This window comes from Schistocerca gregaria, chromosome 9 (assembly GCF_023897955.1).
Source record: "Schistocerca gregaria isolate iqSchGreg1 chromosome 9, iqSchGreg1.2, whole genome shotgun sequence".
Classification (NCBI taxonomy): domain Eukaryota; kingdom Metazoa; phylum Arthropoda; class Insecta; order Orthoptera; family Acrididae; genus Schistocerca; species Schistocerca gregaria.
Window position 1 is genome coordinate 244,551,803 of NC_064928.1, and position 21,031 is coordinate 244,572,833.

The 21,031-nt window shown below is 46.6% G+C and overlaps 1 protein-coding gene across 1 annotated transcript in view; it reads left to right on the forward strand.

The window, feature by feature from the left end:
• Window positions 1–31: 31 nt before the first annotated feature.
• Window positions 32–21,031, forward strand: part of LOC126291874 (uncharacterized) — a 39,844-nt gene continuing 18,844 nt past the window's right edge. The window contains exons 1-3 of the mRNA XM_049985599.1: window positions 32–164; window positions 12,540–12,772; window positions 12,852–13,220. Coding sequence (XP_049841556.1) covers window positions 12,857–13,220 — 364 coding nt within the window. The 5' untranslated portion in view covers window positions 32–164; window positions 12,540–12,772; window positions 12,852–12,856. The remainder of the gene's footprint in view (window positions 165–12,539; window positions 12,773–12,851; window positions 13,221–21,031) is intronic.

Here is a 21,031-nt window from a genome sequence, read left to right on the forward strand (position 1 = left end):
CAGAGATATCTAACAGTGTAGTAGAGCCCTTGGCGGGCTTCTTTTGCGAGTATCCCAGCAGAGGGCGTTGTTGCCGAAGGCCGTTGTTTTCCGCGGCTGGGGAACGCAGTGTTCTGGCAGGCGGCTACAGCGGCACTCTGTGTGAACATCGCGGTGGTGCGTCGGTATGTGTCAATAACTTGTTTTACTCAAAGAAGAGGGGAAAAAAAGCTAGCCATCTGAAAACTTTTTGTTCAGTGAACAGTTTGTCCGGCTGATTCTATTGACGCGCGAAAATTTCGACGTCCTCTGCTGGATTACGGAAAAGACTGTATGGGGTCGTTTCGTATTTTCTCTTATCCCTCGCTCGGGTCGAGTACGTACCGAAGGCAGTTGTACTATTTCTGCCTGCGTGTTCCTTGCATCGAGAATGGGAATTCCACCCTGTCCGTGCTTTGTACAAGTTACCGTATACTCTGCACATTTTATCTTACATACCGGTGCTCCTGGTCCAGTGAACTCCCTTCGTAGTCTGCTTGCAATAGCACCTTGTGCATAAAATACCTTGGCTGACAGCATTAGCTGAACATCTAGCCATCTTTTTCTGATAAGTATCCTCTAATTGTAAGCCGTGTGTACGGTTTAGTATCGGGAAGTCGTTGCATTTTACTTTAAATACTTTTACGTATTTCGGTTAAATTATGTACTGTACAGCCATTTGCCTCTAACGGTACTTCGAGGATGTGTGACTCACGCTGCTTTCGGAGCTGGATTAAGGGCAGTTTTGAAAGTTGTCTTGCTACTAAGGTGGTTGAGGCAGGAATTCTTGGTCATGCTATCCGAACGCGTCGGTTTACTGTTTTATTCCTGTCGTACATTATTTTGTAAATGTTTAGTGCAACCCTCCATATTTATATTTTTCGTTTATTTCGTTTTATTTGTACACAGCGTGTCTCAAAGTACTCGTCGGAGACATGTTGATTATCTGTTCAACGTTTCCTCAGTTTACCTTTTTATTACTTTTAAATGCAGTTTGAATACACTGCAAACCTAAAAATTAGGCTACGCTGCGAGAAACCCGTTATCATTAACAGTAACTGGCTTAAAGTGTAAACCAGAGTGCCATCCTCGCACCTAACATAGGCCTGGAACTACGTTACAGGTTAGTCACGCACCGCACTAAATACATCACGGGGCGGCTGAAGTATTACACTGCTGCACATTATTTTTAGAAGTGTTCATAGCTTCATTTTCTTAATGTTCAACTGTGCAGTTAATTTTCCTTCGTTAAAACTGGCTGCTAGATACTCGATGTCTTACTTCTCTTCTTTAAGTAATGTGATAGTCTTAGATATATATTGTACATGACTCTACCTGTTACATGCGACTAATTAGAGAATTGCCTTTTACTATCTGTGATAATAATTGTAGGTAAGAACCGTGAAACAGTTTCCCATCACTTCTGTTGTTAAAACCCGTGACGTAGCTGAGCGATGGTGCAATGTGTTGTGAAGTCATCGAGTCGCGGTATTTGTTTTGTAGTGGAAGTGAAATTTTGTAGGAGGAGCAGTGCATGAAGAGTGCTGTGCCCTCGTGGTTCGTGTTTGTGAGGTGTCACTGGATCATTTAGTGTGCTTCAGATGTCTTGTTGTGGAGTGTACAAAATTACATGGTGAAACAAAGGTCTATCTTGTGCAGACTGTAGTCATGTAAAATAGAATACGTCGTAAAATTTTAACTGTTCTTAGCTGCGTGTGTAGCCACTGAATAATTGAATTAGTGTTTTAATTAAAATTGCGTTAGAAGGTAGATGGATCAATGTTTATTGATGTATCGATGTCTATTATTATCGATCCGCATAACTCTATGATTTAATTGGAAAAATGATCCAGTTCGACGTTTATCGAAAACTATTTCCTCATGCGTTCCGCAGTCTTGTGCTATCACTCATTTATGATGGTCACTTCCCATTGTTCGCTATGCATAGTTACCAACTGCAAAATGGAACAGAAAATCAGCCGGCACCGTCAGTGCGCTTTTTTGTAGGGTTGTTGTTATCTTTGTCTATGGTTGAGCTATAAAAGTTAACTGGCGTTTAGGATACAATGATCTTATGGTGTTTTTTGGTATGGCTTTGACGTATGTCGGCGTTTTCTGATGTTCTTTGTGTATTGCGACTTGTACGGTTTTTTTAATTTGTCCCAGCAAAAGACCCACTTTTCCCGTGGTTATCCCATAAATTTCATCCGGTTTAGTCAGTGTATTGGTTCGTGTGACATCTGTATTTTCGCTGCTGTTATCGATGTTTGATGCACTCGGAATAGGGGTTTTCAGCATTGTCATTGGTCAAAGACGACGCGTGGCATCCTAGTGTCCAGTAATCCCAAAACATGACTGAACGCAAAAACTTAAACAGGTCTAAGAATTTCATATCCTATTCAAAGAGTGGCAGGTTTGTTTTCGAGATGTTGCTTTCACATCGTGTTAAAATTTTCAAATGTGAAATTAGCATTAGGCGCTATAATAGAGGCCTATATTAGAGCGCTGTGTCTCTCGACGGGAGTTTAGTGGACTGCACACGTTGGTTTTGTACCTGCTGAACAGAATTTGCTGGAAGTGCTCTCCTTTCATCTGTGTAAATCTTCTGTGGAAAATGGTAGTTCGGAAGTAGGAGCGTACGCAGAACGTGGTATGTAGGAAACAACGTGCAGAGGTTGGTTTCGGTTATGGGGTGACTCAGTGCGTCGTCGTCCTGGTGTAGCAAGAGTTGCTGCAGATTGTGAATGTTGAAAACTACTAAATAAAATTAATCAATTTGAATAGCGCATTTAAAGGCAGTCATTCTTGTGCACGACAATGACAAACCACATGGCGCAAACCGACTGAAGGAAACCATGAAAGGACCTGGACACAATCTTAGTCCACGATTGCCCCCCTTCCGAATGTTTCGGCAATGCACCATGGCCTCTGGGAAACTTGGTCTATGGGAGGATAACTTCAAAAGAATCTGATTTTTATGCGGGGTTCATTTGCTAACCGAAAAATGGGAAAACGTTGTAGCTTCGAAAACACAAGTAAATTACTTTATACTATTTTAGCATTGGGTTCTGATTGTGGCTAGCATGAGACTTAAGCCAACTCAGTACCACCATAAGCATTTACGTAGACCCTGGATTTTCCGCTGTGCGTACGTAACAATTTTTGAAACACAGCACGCAACTGAATGCCTTCTACTGTTATGTTTGCGTGAGTGGCTAAAATATAAGAAAATATAAATGAAACAAAAATAAAATATAAATAAAAATCTACGTATATTACGCGGAGTGTTGTAGTAAAAATTAGTTCTCAGGGGGCCTGACGCAACTGGTTTAATTATGTACCAATTTTAAAACAATTAATACCTGAGATTTCAGTTTTCGTTAAAAGTAATAAATTGCTTTGATTTTTTCATTAGCAAGGCAAAGCTGAGATTCTCATCTACCGTTAACGGACAATCGAAAATGTACTTAAATCAATGCAACGAAAATATTGATTGAAGCTTTAATTTTACTGGCTTTAGAATATTGAATGAGAAAAGCAGAACTGTCCTGCGTTTACATTTAATAAATGATTTAATAAGAATAATCGTTTTGTCGGCGTAATGGCCGACCTATGCAACAAATTTACACAAAATATTCACTCATATGAGAGGTGCGAGCTGTACAAAAAGTTAAGTGGAAATATAAATATTCTGAATAGTTACACGGAACTTACACACAATTATATACAGCGTACAATAGCGCCTATCATCCATGCAAGAATCGAAGAAAAGAGTGAGCCATATGGTACAATGTCTCTGGTTTCTTTTCATTGACACACAGATAAAGGTTAGATATCACCCTTAATTCTCAAAATTTTTTGTTCTAAATGTTAATGTTCGTTGCACTACACACATCGCACTTTAACACTTCCAGCGTCTCATGACGAATTAATCAGATAACAAAACCTCTATTTTTTATTGAATATGTGACTTTCTGCCACATAACCAGTAAAATCACATACTTTAAATAGTCGAACTCCTATGAACAACAGTGAGTTAATGTGTTAAATGTATGGTGTATGGTGTGCGTCACAGTTTCCAACTCCAATACCGGAACTTAAGTGTTAAGCCTTTAACTTAGGGTTATGAAAGCATTATGAATTTTGAGTCAGTCACGAATTACTAGCATACGAAATATTAAACGTAAATTTTTTGTTTCTGCTGTACTGATATTGTAGTCATAGGATACTAAGTTTTTTGAGACGTGCACTGCTTTAAATTTCTGAACATCTAAAGCAAGCAGCCAATCACTATATTACTTTGAAAACTTATCCAGATTCGACTGAACATTTGTAGTTTCTTTGTAAACAGCTCATTATAAAGACATCCACGAGATGTCTGAGCTTATTAATTTACAACCAGAACAGCAAGGCTGCCGACAAGCACCCCCTTGGCCACGGCCACACTTCCTCTTAGCCTGACGAGGATCCCCGCCCGATATGCTGCAACGCGCCGCGCCCTCCATACCATCCGCAGTCGAGTCAGAAAGTCTGTGCGGCACCCAAAACGACCGTACTTCTGATAGCTTGCTTACACGGAGTCAAATGCTTTTCGGTGGTACTGAAACAGTGCATCTCTGATTGTCCTGGTCCTTGAATATCGGGATGTCATGTGATGGAAGCGCGGGTTGTGTTTCCGGAAAACATGCTGCCTGGCAAGATCATTCTATTGCAGATATCTCGTTACGCTTGAGCTGAGAGTAAGTTAAAATTCTGCATAGGATGGAGGGTAAAGATACGGGAGGGCAGTTTAGTGGGTCACTTGCGCCATCCTTCTTGTAGACGAATGTGACCTGTACTTTCATCCAGCTATTGGGCACAGTTTTTTGTTAGAAATATCTTCGGTATAGAATCTGGTAGGGATATCATCAGGTTCTGGAACTATTTTATTTTAGCAATTTCAGCTTTTTTCAAGAATAGCGACACTTTCATTTAGTTCATGTCTGCCGTCACAAAGTTTTATCAGAGTATCGGTTTCGGTCTATAGTGACTATCTTCAGATGGTTTTCATAAAAACATGTCCTAAAACAAATCTGAAGATGGTCGTTATAGACCGAAACCGGTAGTTTGATGTCACACAACTTGACAGACGTTAACTAAAGGAAACTTATTCTATGTTCGGGCCAGTGTTGAATTCGCTTCCGTGTCGCAGCCTGTGAATAGTGACGCTAAGGCCTACGTCATTCGTCTTCGCAATAGTGCGACGATTAAATGGGGCAACACAGCTGGAGTTTCAGTTGTAAAGCAGCGTTTGACATAGGTCAGCTTCTGTTCTCGCTTTGCTACGCTCAGTATCTCATACATAAGTATATGGACACTCTTTTTGGTGCCACTAACAGCCTTTACGTATAAACTGAACTTCTCCGATTTTGAGAGATCTGTCAATAACGTGCTGCTCCTTGAAGGCGTCAAGCAGTGCCTTCTTGACAGCCGATCGAGTTTTTCAGCATCTCGATATCTACAGGGACGTTCCTTTGACACCCATTATGTCACTGTTTGCTTAGAACTTTCTCTACAATGACTGTTTACCGCGGAGGATCCATCCCATCATGACCTGTTCTGATATACATACCTACTAACTGCGTGACTGGTTAATCCTCTAAACATTAGCCACTGTTCCTCCTCATACCTAAATATTTTGAATTCGTTACTGCCTCATGTAGTCTTTAGCGATCGTCCAAATCATTCTACTTACTTTAGTTAGCGTTTGTGCTTTGACAATTGTCCCTACAATTGCTTCATGGTCACAGGTAGTTTGCGTGGGCATCCTCAGAGAGAACAGGTCGGTTTGTTGCATTCATAAGTGGTCTTCCAAACAGTCCGGTCAAGGTAGTCCTCACAGAACTCATTTAGTACTCTTTAGTCGACCCCACTACTTGAACTGTAATTTTCCAAACGGATTGTGTGGAGGAATATCAGTCTTCAGTGATAACACTGACAGAAGTACTTAGATACTAGAGATCTTGGGTTTTCTCTGAAATTTTGTTACATCTGGACGTGTTTGAGGTCGTAAGGTTCAGTTAACAGATCATGCCCACTCTTGACACAGTCTTGTCAAAACAATCTCGCATGCAGCTTAAATTTGTGTTGGCGGAACAGCGTTTCCTGTCTACTGCAAAAAATACACCTTCATATCCCTTTTCCGTTCTCGTTAAATGTTTCCCAAAAATGCTGTCAGTTTCCGGTTTTAGCCAGCTTTTTGTACAATGTGAGCGCCACTGAGTTTCAGCAGCACTTCAAACTTGGCCACTTCGTTGAGAATGCTGCGGCAGTTGACGACTACGTACGAGTTTACAAGGGGCGATTAAAAAGTAACCGTCTGACATCGCTGCTGCAGCGTGTGCGCATAGTAGCGGAGTCCGACGCGCGTGTACAAGCACCGACGTGTAGGACGGGGGAACAGTGGGGACTCGGTGTCTTTCTAACTTCCGTTCGGGAAATGCAGGAGCGTCACTGACAAATGCGTCCAAACGGGATCAACTTGCCGTTTCTCTTTTCCTGGCTGCTGAAGGACACACTGCACGAGGAGGAACGTGTGTGAGGCAGTATGTATGTCGAATGCCTCCTTTGTGGAATGGTGCGTGATTCTCCACAAGACGACGGTCGATCTGTCAGGTAAACCCCATCCACTGCGGACAAGAAGCCCGTGTTGGATAATATCAGGGCGGACTGTGGACTGTCACGCAGTCATTCGTTTGCTAGCAGAGGATCTCGACATCAGCCGAGGTAACGTGCAACATCTTCAGCGGGAGTTAAGTATCGTGATCTCTGCAGCCGATGGATACAAAAAGGAAACAAGATGGCTTCCTGAAGTGTACCTCATAAGTTTCAATCTTGGAGGGAACACGTCCTTTGAGCGCACTGCTACAGGCGACGCAATCACGCCTTTAGGCCCTTAAAAAGCCCTTGGAGGGTCGCCGATTCTTATGTCTAGTTTACCGGGCACGCAGTTACGGAACGCTTCACGCAGCAGTACGCCATGTCTTACGGAACGGACATCGCCGACCTGGTGCAGCGGTGGAGTGATTGTCTCAATGTCCACGGCGGTTTTGCCTCATTGGCATACCGATTCTGGAGCGTACGCGTGCATACTTCGAACGGAAACGTTTTAATGGCCTCTTATCTCATTTGTGGGGTGCGCTTCTTTGCGTCTTAAGTTGATACTTCTGGGTCCTCTAGCGCTACTGTTAACTAGGCGGGATGGATGGTCACCTTACGTACGACGCGCTTATGTCCATCCCAACACACAGTCAGCTACCTCGGAAGCAGCCTCTGATGTTTAGTACATACCTCACCCGTTTAAGGAGACCCTACTGTTCCCAGTCCTATGACGTAAGCCTACGAAGTCGCAGCCTAGTTTGTCACAGAACGTACCAAGTCTCCAGTCCGATCCTTACACTCGATTCAGAACGAGTGGACGTCGCTCAGTTCCGGGAACAGTGGTGGTGGTGTGTTTCGTGTAAACTGCCGACTTCGTACAAACCAGATTTACCTCCCTTACTCGAGGTGGGACTGTTAAGTAATTCTGAGCAGGAATTCTTCAGATCAGTGCATACAACACTTTAAAACTGTTTTTGAAGTTAACTATACCAGCTTGACTTCAAATCCTGCTTCGTTGAGAAAGAGGTGAGCGGGGGTTTAAACGTCGTGACTTCACTGTAGCAGATGCGTCAGAGCACCATTTACGAACAAACACAGCTACAGAAACATATATTGTGACTGCATGGCCTAATTCGCACAATTGTCGAGTGAGTTGTACAAACGGCGTTGACCGCCCTGCCACAGTAAAACGTCAGCGCATACACCTCGTATTAGCGGCCTGCACTGCTTGCGCGGGTCCCGCGCCCTGTAACCTAGCAGACCTGGCCACTGCATCACCCAGGGACACCCGTAACACCGAGTTTTGAGCCGATGTCACTTCTCCAACTAGTCTCACATACGATGTGACATTTATAATGTAGTCAGTCCACATCTGCCCCTGGAAATGGCTTAAAATTTAAAATCTGGTTCCTAAATCTGTCATACCATTATATAATCTATCTGAAAACTTTTAGTATCTCCAGGTTTTTCCATGTACACAACCTTCGTTTATGATTCTTGAACAAAGTGTTAGCGACGATAATGTTTGCTCTGTGCAAAATTCTACCAGGTGGCTTCCTATTTCATTCCTTACCCCCATTCCATATTCACCTACGTTTTCTTCTTCCTTTTCCTATTATATTCGTCACCGTTGGCTATTAAATTTTCGTCTCCCTTCACTACCTGAATAATTTTACATCTCATCAAACATTTCATCCATCTCATCAGCAGACTAGTTGGCATATAAACTTGTACTACTGTGGTAGGTGTGGGCTTTGTGTCTATCTTGGCCACAATAATGCGTTCACTATGCTGTTTGTAGTAGCTTACCTGCACTCCTATTTTTTATTCATTATTAAACCTACTCATGCATTACCCCTAATTGATTTTGTATTTATAACCCTGTATTCACCTGACCAAAAGTCTTGTTCCTCCTGCCACCGAACTTCGTTAATTCCCACTATATCTAATTTTAACCTGTAAGTTTCCCTTTTTAAGTTTCCTAACCTACCTGCCCGATTAAGGGATCTGACATTCCACGCTCCGACCCGAAGAATGCCCGTTCTTTCTCCTGATAACAACGTCCTCCTGAGTAGTCCCCTCCCGGAGATCCGAATGGGGGACTATTTTACCTCCGGAATATTATACCCAAGAGGACGCCATCATTTAACCATACAGTAAAGCTGCATGCTCTCGGGAAAAATTGCGGCTGTAGTTTCCCTTTGCTTTCAGCCGTTCGCAGTACCAGCACAGCAAGGCCATTTTGTTTAGTGTTAAAAGACCAGATCAATCATCCAGACGGTTGCCCCTGCAATTACTGAAAAGGCTGCTGCCCCTCTTCAGGAACCGCACGTTTGTCTGGCCTTTCAACTGATACCCCTCCGTTGTGGTTGCACCTACGCTACGGCTACCTGTATCGCTGAGGAACCCTAGCCTCCCCACCAACGGCAAGGTTCATGGTCTGGTTGTAGATTCTTCTGCCTGTTGCAGTTCAGCTCGGGCAGTTTCGGCCACATTGGTTGTGAAATTTTCATAAACGCTTTCCGCATGGCTGTTAGCTGCTGATTTGGGCCATAGCTCTGTGGATGGCGTAACTGGAGTACATAAATACTGTATTTCCTCTACATATTTCAGCTTTCATCATTGTCATAAAATTTTGCAGACTGCAGAGTTGCCTAAACACAAGATAAAATATTGTAATTTCAAAGTAGGAATTTCGACTACACAGAGCTGATGTTTGCACTTAATTTTGACACAGCTGGCTCCACTGATGGCTGGAAGTAGCTACGCTTATTGTAGGTTCTCAGGCACAACCGCTGAATGAAAACTCTGTTCAGAACACATTACTGCAGTAACTATTGTTGGAACTGCATATGGGTGCAAATGGCAGTGCTGTGGCTAGTTGTGGAACAGAACACTTCACCAGTGGCTGTTTAAGGAAAATACAATGTCAGAGTTGCTACTTCACATGAATATAAAGCATTGGTTGAGAGTATATAACTGCAGTGCCTGCAGGTTGCTGAGCACACACAGCACAAGTCCAACTCGTATACTCAAACTGATGGCTCAGGACATCCTCTCACACTGATAAGCTCTCTTTCTGGCTTTAGTTAATAATCTACCATACTACAATGTATTCTACCTATGTCAGTTATGTAGACATATTGCTACTTCCTATGCCCAGTTTGCATTTGGAGCCTACCTGTTTGGCTTAACTGAAGCTTTGAGAAGGTTATTTCATCACAGTGCAGTCGCAAGTGCAAGGATAACTTCCACACATCCCACTTGTAAGAGCGTGCGATTACTGGGAATAGCGGTATTTGGAGTAGTTGCTGCTGTCTGTGGGGGTGGCGGTGATGGGGTGGCTGCCTGAGGTCGATGTAGTGGTGGGCAGGGCAGGGCAGCGGTGTTGGGACGAGTGGGGGTTGCACTTGGTGTAATTGCTGCCAATACCTGCTTACACTATTAGCACTAATGTTACTGTCAAATTACACTAAACCTCATTAACCTTAAGGAAATAGGGCATCACAGGATGTGAAACTAGAATCTGGAAGCTGTGAAAAACTGGATGATGTTGTGAAGGATATGGCCTTGGATTGCACTAGGAAATCTGATTGTTATTGCAGGGGTAGTTGGTAATGCTTAGATATTACCCAGGACTGTTAGGACAGTCGTCTGAAAGTGAATGTACATCAGGATAATCAGTGACGTTGGACTAGACTCATTCGCTCCTTTCTCCAGTACTTACAAGTAAGACAGAAAATAATAATCGCGAGACGGATACAGTGTTAGGTAGTTGTGACAACAAAGCACGGCAAGCTGCAACTCGCTGCTCCATGTTGTCAACTAATTCTTCACTAAAGTTATTCAAAGTGGTCCATATTTTAAATTTTCAAATCTCTCGTAATACGGCCATGTGTTATCGATAGCAGTGCCACGAGTTAAGACCTACTGCCTTTGCAATTGGATTTCACGGTACAGCCGCTGGCACACGGACCGAGCTGTCGAACGTCAACGTTGCACGTGCCGAGTTCAACGTGCTGCTGAACGCTCAGCAACGATGCGATGTGTGCACACGGTATACGTGGTATACAGCGATTGCAAGGCGCTCCAGCGTCTGTCTGTCTGGTTCGTAAATCATTAAAACGTGTATTTTCTCCCCTGTCCAGATGTTTGTCATGCTATTCTGTTGTGTGTACAAATAGTAGGGTACCCATGAAGATGGCTTAAAGGAGAATGGAAAGCAGCACGTCCAGTCAATGACAACGGCTTATAACAGTTCCATTACAGGTAGTGCGATACAAATTTAAAATAGTTCTACACATCGGATAAAAATTATATCCTCATTCCCACTTTTTAGATCATTCTTACTTCACCAATCTCTACAATATTTGAATCACAAAACTTCAAAGAAAGAAAGGGCAGATAGTGTAAAATGTCCTGTATATCAAGCCAATACTCTCTCTCCTGAAAAGGAGTGCACTTATACTTACATAATATCGAATATTATACTATAGACTTACATTAAAATAAATAAAAACGCGAAGGCCAGAAAAACTTCCGGACGTAGTGGGACGCGAAATAGAAAAGTACAACGTGTGATCGTTACCAATCCGTTACCGTTTCCATTGCGCTAAAGTGATCACCCACAAACGTGTTAGCATCACTTTGTAAAGCTGTAGCATACCTACCTCATTACTGTCCTACAAGCTTCAATCGTAGCTATATTATTAATTGATTTTTAACTATAACAAACTGCACCAAGAACAGTGTGTTTTTAATGGATCCTCAACATGCCGTTGTCCTCAAATGGCTACTCTCGAAATACCCAAGTTGCAATAATTCTTTTACTAAGAATATAACGTTTCAATACTGCGAATCATGCAGTTAACTCCTATTTTAGAGACTTCCTCAGTTTGCTGGTGCTCAGAAACGGCATATATAAAGAGCTCCAACTGAGAGCCAATATGCAGTCTCTCCACTGAAAGGAGTTGATGTACTTGTGACGTAGTGGCGTTCTGCCGTCTCATTGGACAACGTTCAGACGCACGTTCAGAATATGATACATGCTATATAGTACTCTGCACGTCATGACTTCCCAACGTGCTGTTCCACGCTCTGACGTCAGAAACTCGTCACGGTCTGCGTGCCGATGGCCTAGGACAGCACAGGCGACTGAGTGGAGACATCTCACAATTCCTTTGACGTTGCCGGCCGGCGTGGAGGACCGGTTCTAGGCGCTGCAGTCCGGAACCGCGCTGCTGCTACTGTCGCAGGTTCGAATCCTGCCTCGGGAATGGCTTTGTGTGATGTCCTTAGGTTAATTAGGTTTAAGTAGTTCTATGTCTCGGGGACTGATGACCTCAGATGTTAAGTCTCATAGTGCTTTGAGCCATTTGAGCCTCTGGCGTTTCTTCACCACTGTGCGATCTGTCACCACCCACAGGAAGTCAGGCTGCTCTGCCACGTACGCCTCTGCCAAAGTGACCTGAGAGGTCTTTGTCCCTGTTACTGCCTGCCCTACCTGTGAACGTCTCTACACCCTCAAGGAAGCGTACACAAATCACTTCTCCACTTTGTAACTATGTCTACTCACCTCTGCTGTGGCCTCGTTATCGAAATAAGACTTAAGCAGACCACAGTTGGCATCAAAACTTCCCCCAGCTTGAATATATCAATAGAACAAGGATGTTTTCCCCCATTTTTAAAAAGTTAAGGTGTGGGATCGTTTTGGGCACCCCAGAGACGCAGAGATTTGCTCGGAAACCAGTCTTGAGACTGAAAAGCTAAACAGCCTAGTTTTAATGTGAGATTGGTTGAAATTCACACACATACCTTGAATACACATAGTTAAAATATGTAGCGAAGTTTGATGTGACTAGTAAATTTGCTTATGTTTGCAGAAATCTCCACTTCGTTGGCCGGGATGGACAACTTACCAAACGAGATCCTGGTCTCCATCTTCTCCTACCTGCCAGTCCCAGACCTGGCACAGAGCGCCGCAGTGTGCAAGCAGTGGCACGGGATTGTGACCGGGTTCACACACCTGTGGAAGGGCAAGAGGTACGTCAGCAGCAGAACACCGGCCCAGTGTGCTGCTACCCGTGCCGTCCTGTGCACCCTGCCGCCGTTGCAGGTAATGACAGTAGAGCTGGCTGCGAGGTGTGAAGTGGACATCTCCTACCCACACCTGATGCTGTCTGTGCCCGACGTAGGAGCCATGCGGCTGTATCCCAGACTGACGTGCGAGTATCTGTTGACTGGAGTAGACATCGTGAGGTACGTCCTGTCCTTCCGGTCGACTGTAGACTTGACAGCGCTCCGGAGGCTCCGCGTGCTCAGGGCACCGAGACTCAACATCTGGACCGATCCGTTCCACACCGGGCACCACGTTGTTATGGCCACCCTGCGGCTGTGTGCAAATCTCACACAGCTGTGCATCTACACGGAGTTTCTGTCAGCGGAACACCTTGACGCAATGGAGGAAATTGGGCAGCTGACAACTCTTGAAATTGTGTGTCCTAGACTGCAGAAACTGGGATTCTTGCGTCACTTCTCAGATTCGCTGGAGGTACTGCGTCTATGTAAGTAGAGTACGTGTGTGTACGTGTGTGTACGTGTGTGTACGTGTGTGTACGTGTGTGTACGTGTGTGTACGTGTGTGTACGTGTGTGTACGTGTGTGTACGTGTGTGTACGTGTGTGTACGTGTGTGTACGTGTGTGTACGTGTGTGTACGTGTGTGTACGTGTGTGTACGTGTGTGTACGTGTGTGTACGTGTGTGTACGTGTGTGTACGTGTGTGTACGTGTGTGTACGTGTGTGTACGTGTGTGTACGTGTGTGTACGTGTGTGTACGTGTGTGTACGTGTGTGTACGTGTGTGTACGTGTGTGTACGTGTGTGTACGTGTGTGTACGTGTGTGTACGTGTGTGTACGTGTGTGTACGTGTGTGTACGTGTGTGTACGTGTGTGTACGTGTGTGTACGTGTGTGTACGTGTGTGTACGTGTGTGTACGTGTGTGTACGTGTGTGTACGTGTGTGTACGTGTGTGTACGTGTGTGTACGTGTGTGTACGTGTGTGTACGTGTGTGTACGTGTGTGTACGTGTGTGTACGTGTGTGTACGTGTGTGTAGTTCATTAGCTGAAAGATTTAGTAATGCTGAATTCCTATAGGATATTTAATCGTAGCAATTTAGTGAGGTAGTGCACCCACATACATCATGCCAGTGTCGATCAGAAAATACATAGCTTTGCTTCTTCCCTGAAAGCCAACACGCGTGCGTAGAGCTTCTACTGTTCTATAATTCTGACCGCCTACTCTGCAGTTGTCTGTGAGTAGCATATTCGACCTGCGTAGCATGAAAAGCTAATGGCTCACTGGTCTGGTGCAAATAAAAGAAATAAATACAGGGTAATACGCCGTTGGAAAATAGCTTGTAACATTCGGTTTCAGTGATGGGTATATTGACCTTTAAAGACAAATGATATAGTTTACAATCTTGTAGGGATAATCTAATCTACACTTCAGCACATAAAGCGAGGCAGCCTCGTTGGATACGTAATCCAGAACGACCAGAACAAAAGTAATCTTACATCCTACGAACATTAAATGTTGAAGAATATAAGATAATACAGAAAGAAATAAAATCCACTTGATACAATTACCAGCTTCCAAGCATTTACGAATTGGTAAACAATGTTGCTTCTCGGACGCACACCTGACCCAAATACTTGTGTGCGGAGTGACACTAGTAAACGAAGCCAGCTTACAGCAAACGGAAAACTTTTCCTTAACACTGAATATAAATTGTACCAGTCTTACCTGATCCCATGTGCTAGTAGCGTGTGCTCATCAACATGGCTCTCCATCAGAGAATAGACATCAGAACGTTATGATCTTGAAAGTACCTCTTCAACTTATAACCTTTCTTGTTTCAAATTTCTCGTCCAGTTAGATTATCTACATCATTTTAATACACGAGTAAAATTAATCAAGTATTTGCTAACTGGAACATCATTGTATTACGAAAAATGCAAGTCTTTTTTTAAATATCACGAATGTATCCCGTGTTTAAATTATTAATTACAAATATTTCATGAAAGACGGTTTAAATTAAGAAAAACTGAATAACTATAAGAACCTATATTAACATTTTCCTATAAAATATCGATGGTTGAAAATTTATTTGCAGTGAACCAATACATAATTAGAAAGAACAGGACATGCATATTGATAAAAGATCAGGTGTGTTAAACTATGTTCGAAGTAGTGCACATAAGTGAACTAAGTAAATAAAAGAAAAAGATAAGTTGAGAAGTGAGACACTGATTATCCAATTACCATTCTCCAATGCTACTGAGTCACACAGCCTGCCATACAAATCGCCTTACATTTAATGAGTTAAAGTTCCTCGAGAATTGAAGGTTTGTAGCGAGCTGCTTCGGGGGGTTGATAAACTACAAAAATCCGGTTGCCACGTGGTCTCCCTGCCAGCAAATAATTTGCGAAGAAACTCGTATCAGTATGTGCCTGGTGCAATGTCTGGACGTTACTGGTAAAACGAGTATTATAATACTAGAAATGTAATCCTCCTACAGGATTCTAAACGTGCTTGGCACACGTGGGGCTGCTGTCCGTGAAGTATTCCTCCCTTCTTCCTCCATGCTGCATGTCTATCCTCCAATTCTTTCTCTCTTCCCTTGGGACCAGATGTGCGTAAAATCGGGCAACTGAAAGTTTTGGAGGTATTCTTTCCTGCCCATCCTCCAATTCGGTTTGTCCCCCTTTTTGTACTTAATCCTTCCTGTGCATGCTCGAATGCCAGCTCACGTGCTTGATGTGTAAAGGGTGACGGGGTACAGCTAATCAATAACTCCCATGACTCGGGTCGACTGGTAGGGCTTTGATGTACCCACTGTAAAGGTCACATCCAGGGAGGGGGAGAACCTGAGCTGCTACCTTAGCAATTGCTGCTAAGTCCCTCTTTCTGGGTTATGGGAGGGGTCATCTGAGGTGTGAATAATCATTGAAGGCGAGTGAGATCCCCTCTGAAGGCGCATAGCAGACGAAAGGAGCATGCCATAGGAGACACTGGCAATGCTGGGGATAAATCTGCAATGAGTGCATCGATTCGAGCGACGCAACTTACGTCTAGAGAACGGAAATGGAATTACGCCACGCACACGTCCCTCTGCGGGTTCGGGGTTAGAATAGGCCCGCGGTATTCCTGCCTGTCGTAAGAGGCGACTAAAAGGAGTCTCAAACTTTTCGGCCTTATATGATGGTCCCCTGTTGGGTTTGACCTCCATCTCTCAAAATTTTCCGAAGAGCGAGCCGATTGGGGAAGGGCGCCTTACTTGGTGCATTGTGTCCATCTTGCGATCAGACCTTTCGCCAGCTTATACACCGTTGAACTGCAGTCCTGTCCGCTCTCCATCTCTTGGGCATGACTCTTTTCCTGCGTGCAGATAACACCTTGCACTGTGCAGTGCCTCTTTCTGCACTGACGGCGACCATGGACCACGTGTTACCTAACATCCAGCACGGTAGCCAGCCGTTGTGGTGGGGCCGCCATGTACCCTGTTGGTTGTAGCCCCCTGACAACACAGGGATCGCTCTACTGATGCCTGCGCCGTTAACTCCCCACGTATGCCAAGGAGTAGATGCCTATCCTCCTGGGGTATCGGGACTCCCGGCAACGGCCATCCTGCCAGGTGGCTCTTGCCGTGGCTGGGTGGCGCCCGTGGGGAGGGCCCTTGGTCGGAGTAGGTGGCATCAGGGCGGATGACCCACAATGAAGCGTGGTACATCGTCTCTCGCTGGTGGTCAGCCGCCAGCAGTCTCTAAGCGTTCTCGGGCTCAGTTTAACGCTCGGAAGTACGATCCGAAAACGTTCCCCTCCTGGCCACACCGTGGGAGGAACGCAAGTCTCAGGATGGCAGTAGCAGTTATTCGCCCCGCTTCTTAGTTTGTACGAGGGCTGATGGGGAGTCTTTTCTCTCCACAAAGCCTCAGTTCTTCGTCGAGCATTTAGAGGACAAGTTTGGGGAGGTGGAGGGCTTGTCAAAAATGCGCTCTGGGTCAGTCCTGATACAAACGGCATCCTCTGCCCAGTCATGACGGTTACTCCCTTGTGACAAGTTGGGGGATGTTGCCGTTACGATCACACCCCATAAGAGTTTAAATATGGTCCAGGGAGTTATTTACCATAGGGATCTTCTTTTGCAGTCTGATGAAGAGCTGCGCGCCAATTTAGAGCGCCGAGGTGTACATTTCGTCCGGCGCGTTCATCGAGGTCCGAAGGAAAATCAGATTGCTACCGGTGCCTTCATCTTCGCCTTCGAAGGGGATACCTTACCGGAAAAGGTCAAGGTGATGGTGTACCAATGTGACGTTAAGCCCTATATCCCTCCCCCTATGCGGTGCTTTAAGTGCTGGAAGTTGGGCCATATGTCTTCTCGCTGCACTTCCAGCCTCACATGTCGAGATTGCGGACGCCCATCACATCCCAATACTCCATGTGCCCCGCCTCCCATCTGTGTCAACTGCGGGGAGCACTATTCACCTTGCTCGCCAGACTGCCGAATTTTCCAGAAAGAGCGTAAAATCATGGAATAAAAGACCCTGGACCGACTAACCTATACTGAGGCCAAGAGGAAATACGACCGACTCCATCCTGTGAGAATATCTTCCTACGCTGCTGCTACAACACCTTTGCTAGCCCCGTCTGTTTCTCCAATTGTGGCCGGATCGACGAGTAGTACAACTCCTCCTGCCCCCTCGCCAGTGCGGGGCTCTACCCACTGGGTTGCTCCTGCGCCACCTACCTCAGGAGCAACACCATCCCATCCATCGGGGACGTCCGTCCCCACTTCTAAGCCGGAGAAGTGTCAACTTTTTCGGCTTCTCACGCTCGCTAGGGGTCCCTTGGGTCACTCCCTTCCCAGGTTTCCGCCAGCGAGAAGCCTGACGACCGACAGTGGCGTAAGTGCCCGCAATCAGCTGGTCGTAGGGCTTCACGATCCTCCTCCATCCCGGAGACTGAATCGGTAAAGCCCTCCCAGTCGGTGCGACCCAAGGAACGGCGTGAGAAACCCAAGAAGAGCTCTCAGCCCAAGGAACCGGCTCTGCGTCTGAGGATGCGGTGGAGATTATGGCGTCCGCTGAGGACCTTGATCTCGCCGGTCCATCAGAAGCCATGGAAAGCACTATCACAGGTGCTAAATCGGAGGCAGCAGGTGACCCAGCGGCGTAATCTCCCTTCCCAGTCCCGTCACGCTTTTCTCAGCCATGGACAACACCATCCTCCAGTGGAACTGCAGCAGTTTCTCCACGATCTAGCTGAGCTCCGCCAACTTATCAGCCTTCACCCTTTCGTCTGCATTGCTCTGCAGTAAACTTGGTTTCCGGCAATGCGAACCCCCGCCCTCCGTGGCTACCGGGGTTATTATAAGAACCGGGCAGCTTATGAAAGGGTGTCTGGTGGCGTCTGCATCTATGTCCTGAACTATTTTCACAGCGAGTCTGTACCTCTCCAAACACCTTTAGAGGCTGTCGCTGTTCGGGTGTGGACGCCACAGGCTGTTACCATCTGCAGTCTTTACCTTCCACCAGATGGTGATATCGCGCAGCATGTCCTGGCTGCTCTGATAGCTCAATTGCCGCCACCTTTCCTGTTACTGGGCGACTTTAACGCCCATAATCCTCTGTGGGGTGGGTCAGTGGAAACAGGCCGAGGCGCCATCGTTGAGCATTTGGCGCAGCTCGATCTCTCGATCTTAAATGATGGTGCCTTCACACACTTCAGTGTGGCACATGGCACATACTCCGCCATTGACCTTTCGATCTGTAGCCCTAGCCTCTTACCGTCTGTCCAATGGAGAGTGCATGACGACCTGTGTGGTAGTGACCACTTTCCGATCTTTCTGTCACTACCACAGCGTCAGTCTTCTGGGCGCCCTAGCAGATGGGCTCTGAATAAGGCTGACTGGGACTTGTTCTCCTCCACTGCCGCTATTGAGCCTCTCTAGCGATGACATTGATGCAGTCGTTCAATCTGTCACCGCCGGCATCGATATTGCAGCCGAATCTGCCATTCCCCGTTCTTCTGGGTCCCCTCGGCGGCGGACTGTGCCTTGGTGTTCGCCTGAGATCGCTGAAGCGATTAAAGCTCGTCGGCGGGCGCTCCAGCGTTACAAGCGACATCCCTCAATCGAACACCTTATCGCCTTCAAACGGCTGCGTGCGCGAGCCCGCCGCATTATCCGCCAACGCAAGCAGGAGTGCTGGGAGCGGTATGTGTCCACCATTGGCCTCCATGTCACTCCATCGCAGGTCTGGGCCAAGATGCGCCGCCTCTATGGCTATCGGACCCCTGTCAGCGTCCCTGCGTTCTCACTGAATGGAGCAGTTTGTACTGACTCCGATGTCATTGAAAACCGCTTGGCAGAGCACTTCGCTCTGAATTCCGCTTCTGCCAACTACCCCTTGGGCTTCCGCTCCACTAAAGAGCGGATAGAACGTCGGAGTCTTTCTTTTCGCACCCACCATCCTGAATGTTCCATTCAGTGAGTGTGAATTCCGCAGTGCCTTCGCCGCTTGTCCTGATACCGCTCCTGGCCCAGATAGCAGCCACTCTCAGATGCTCAAACACCTTTCAGTGGACTGCCAGCGACGCCTCCTCGACCTTTACAACCGCATTTGGGTCGAGGGTGAGTTTCCGTCGCAATGGCGGGAAAGTCTTGTCCCCATTCTGAAACCGGGGAAGAACCCTTTGGAGGTGGACAGCTACCGTCCCATTAGCCTCACCAACGTTCTTTGCAAGTTGCTTGAACGGATGGCGAGCCGGCGCTTGAATTGGGTCCTGGAGTCTCGGGGCCTTCTGGCTCCGTCTCAGGGTGGGTTCCGTAAAGGCCGCTCCGCCGCCGACAATCTGGTGAGCCTGGAGTCGGCCATCCGTATTGCCTTTGCCCGCCGTCAGCATCTGGTCGCTGTCTTTTTCGACATGCGGATGGCGTATGATACGACATGACGTCATCACATCGTTTCTACGCTTAATGGATGGGGCCTTCGGGGCCCTCTGCCGATCTACATCCGCAATTTTCTGTCGTATCGTACCTTCCGCGCGCACGTCGCGGCCTCGTATAGTTTCTCCCAAGTCCAGGAGAACGGTGTGCCACAGGGTTCTGTTCTAAGAGTCTGTTTTTATTAGCCATTAACGGGCTCGCTGTTGCCGTGGGAAATTCTGTCTCCGCTTCCCTGGATGCTGACGACTTCTGCCTTTACTACAGCTCTAATGGCATTGCAGCTGGTGAACGTCAGCTACAGGGCGCAATCCGTAAGGCGCAGTCTTGGGCTGTAGCGCATGGTTTTCAGTTTTTGGCAGCCAAGACCTGCGTTATGCATTTCTGCCGGCGACGCACTGTTCACCCGGAGCCGCGGCTTTATCTTCACGGTGAGCTTCTTAAAATGGTGGAGTCACATAGGTTTTTGGGGGTGGTTTTTGATGCCCGGTTGACTTGGCTGCCTCATATTCGGCAGCTTAAACATGCGTGTTGGTGGCATCTAAATGCTATGCGATGCCTGAGCCACACCAGGTGGGGCGCCGACCGACCTATTCTCCTACGGCTTTACCAGGCGTTAATCCAGTCCCGTCTGGACTGTGGGAGTCTGGCTTATGGCTCAGCGTCCCCATCTGCGTTACGGCTGCTGGACCCAATCCTCCACAGCGGGATACGCCTTGCCGCTGGTGCCTTCCGGACCAGCCCTGTGGACAGCATACTTGTGGAGGCAGGTGTCCCTCCACTGCGGTTACGACGCCAACAATTACTGGCTTCTTATTCTGCCCATGTTTTTAGCTTGCCCGGGCATCCAAATTATCGTGTCCTGTTCCCGCAGTCAGTCATCCGTTTGCCAGAACGTCGGCCCCGGTCGGGTTTTGATCGCCGTACGCGTCAAACAGCTACTCTGCGGGCTTGGGTGTTTCCCTGTACGACCTCCTTTCCGTGCCCCTCTGCGTACACCCCCATGATGGGTGCCTCGCCCTTGCCTTCGGCTGGACTTGGCACAGGGCCCGAAGGACTCAGTCCCTCCAGTGGCCTTCCGACGCCGCTTTTATTCCAACCTGGCCACGTATCAGGGCTCTGGCGTTGTCTATACCGTCGTTTCAATGGTTGCTGGTCGTGTCGGTTATGCACTAACTCTAGCGGACCATTCTGAACAACGTTCGTTGCCGGCTGGCTGCAGTGTTTACACTGCTGAGCTGGTCGCCATCTTTCGTGCCCTAGAGTATATCCGCTCCTGCTCAGGTGAGTCCTTCGTTATCTGTAGCGATTCCCTGAACGGTTTACGAGCTCTCGACCAGTGTTTTCCCTCGTTCTCGTCTGGTGATG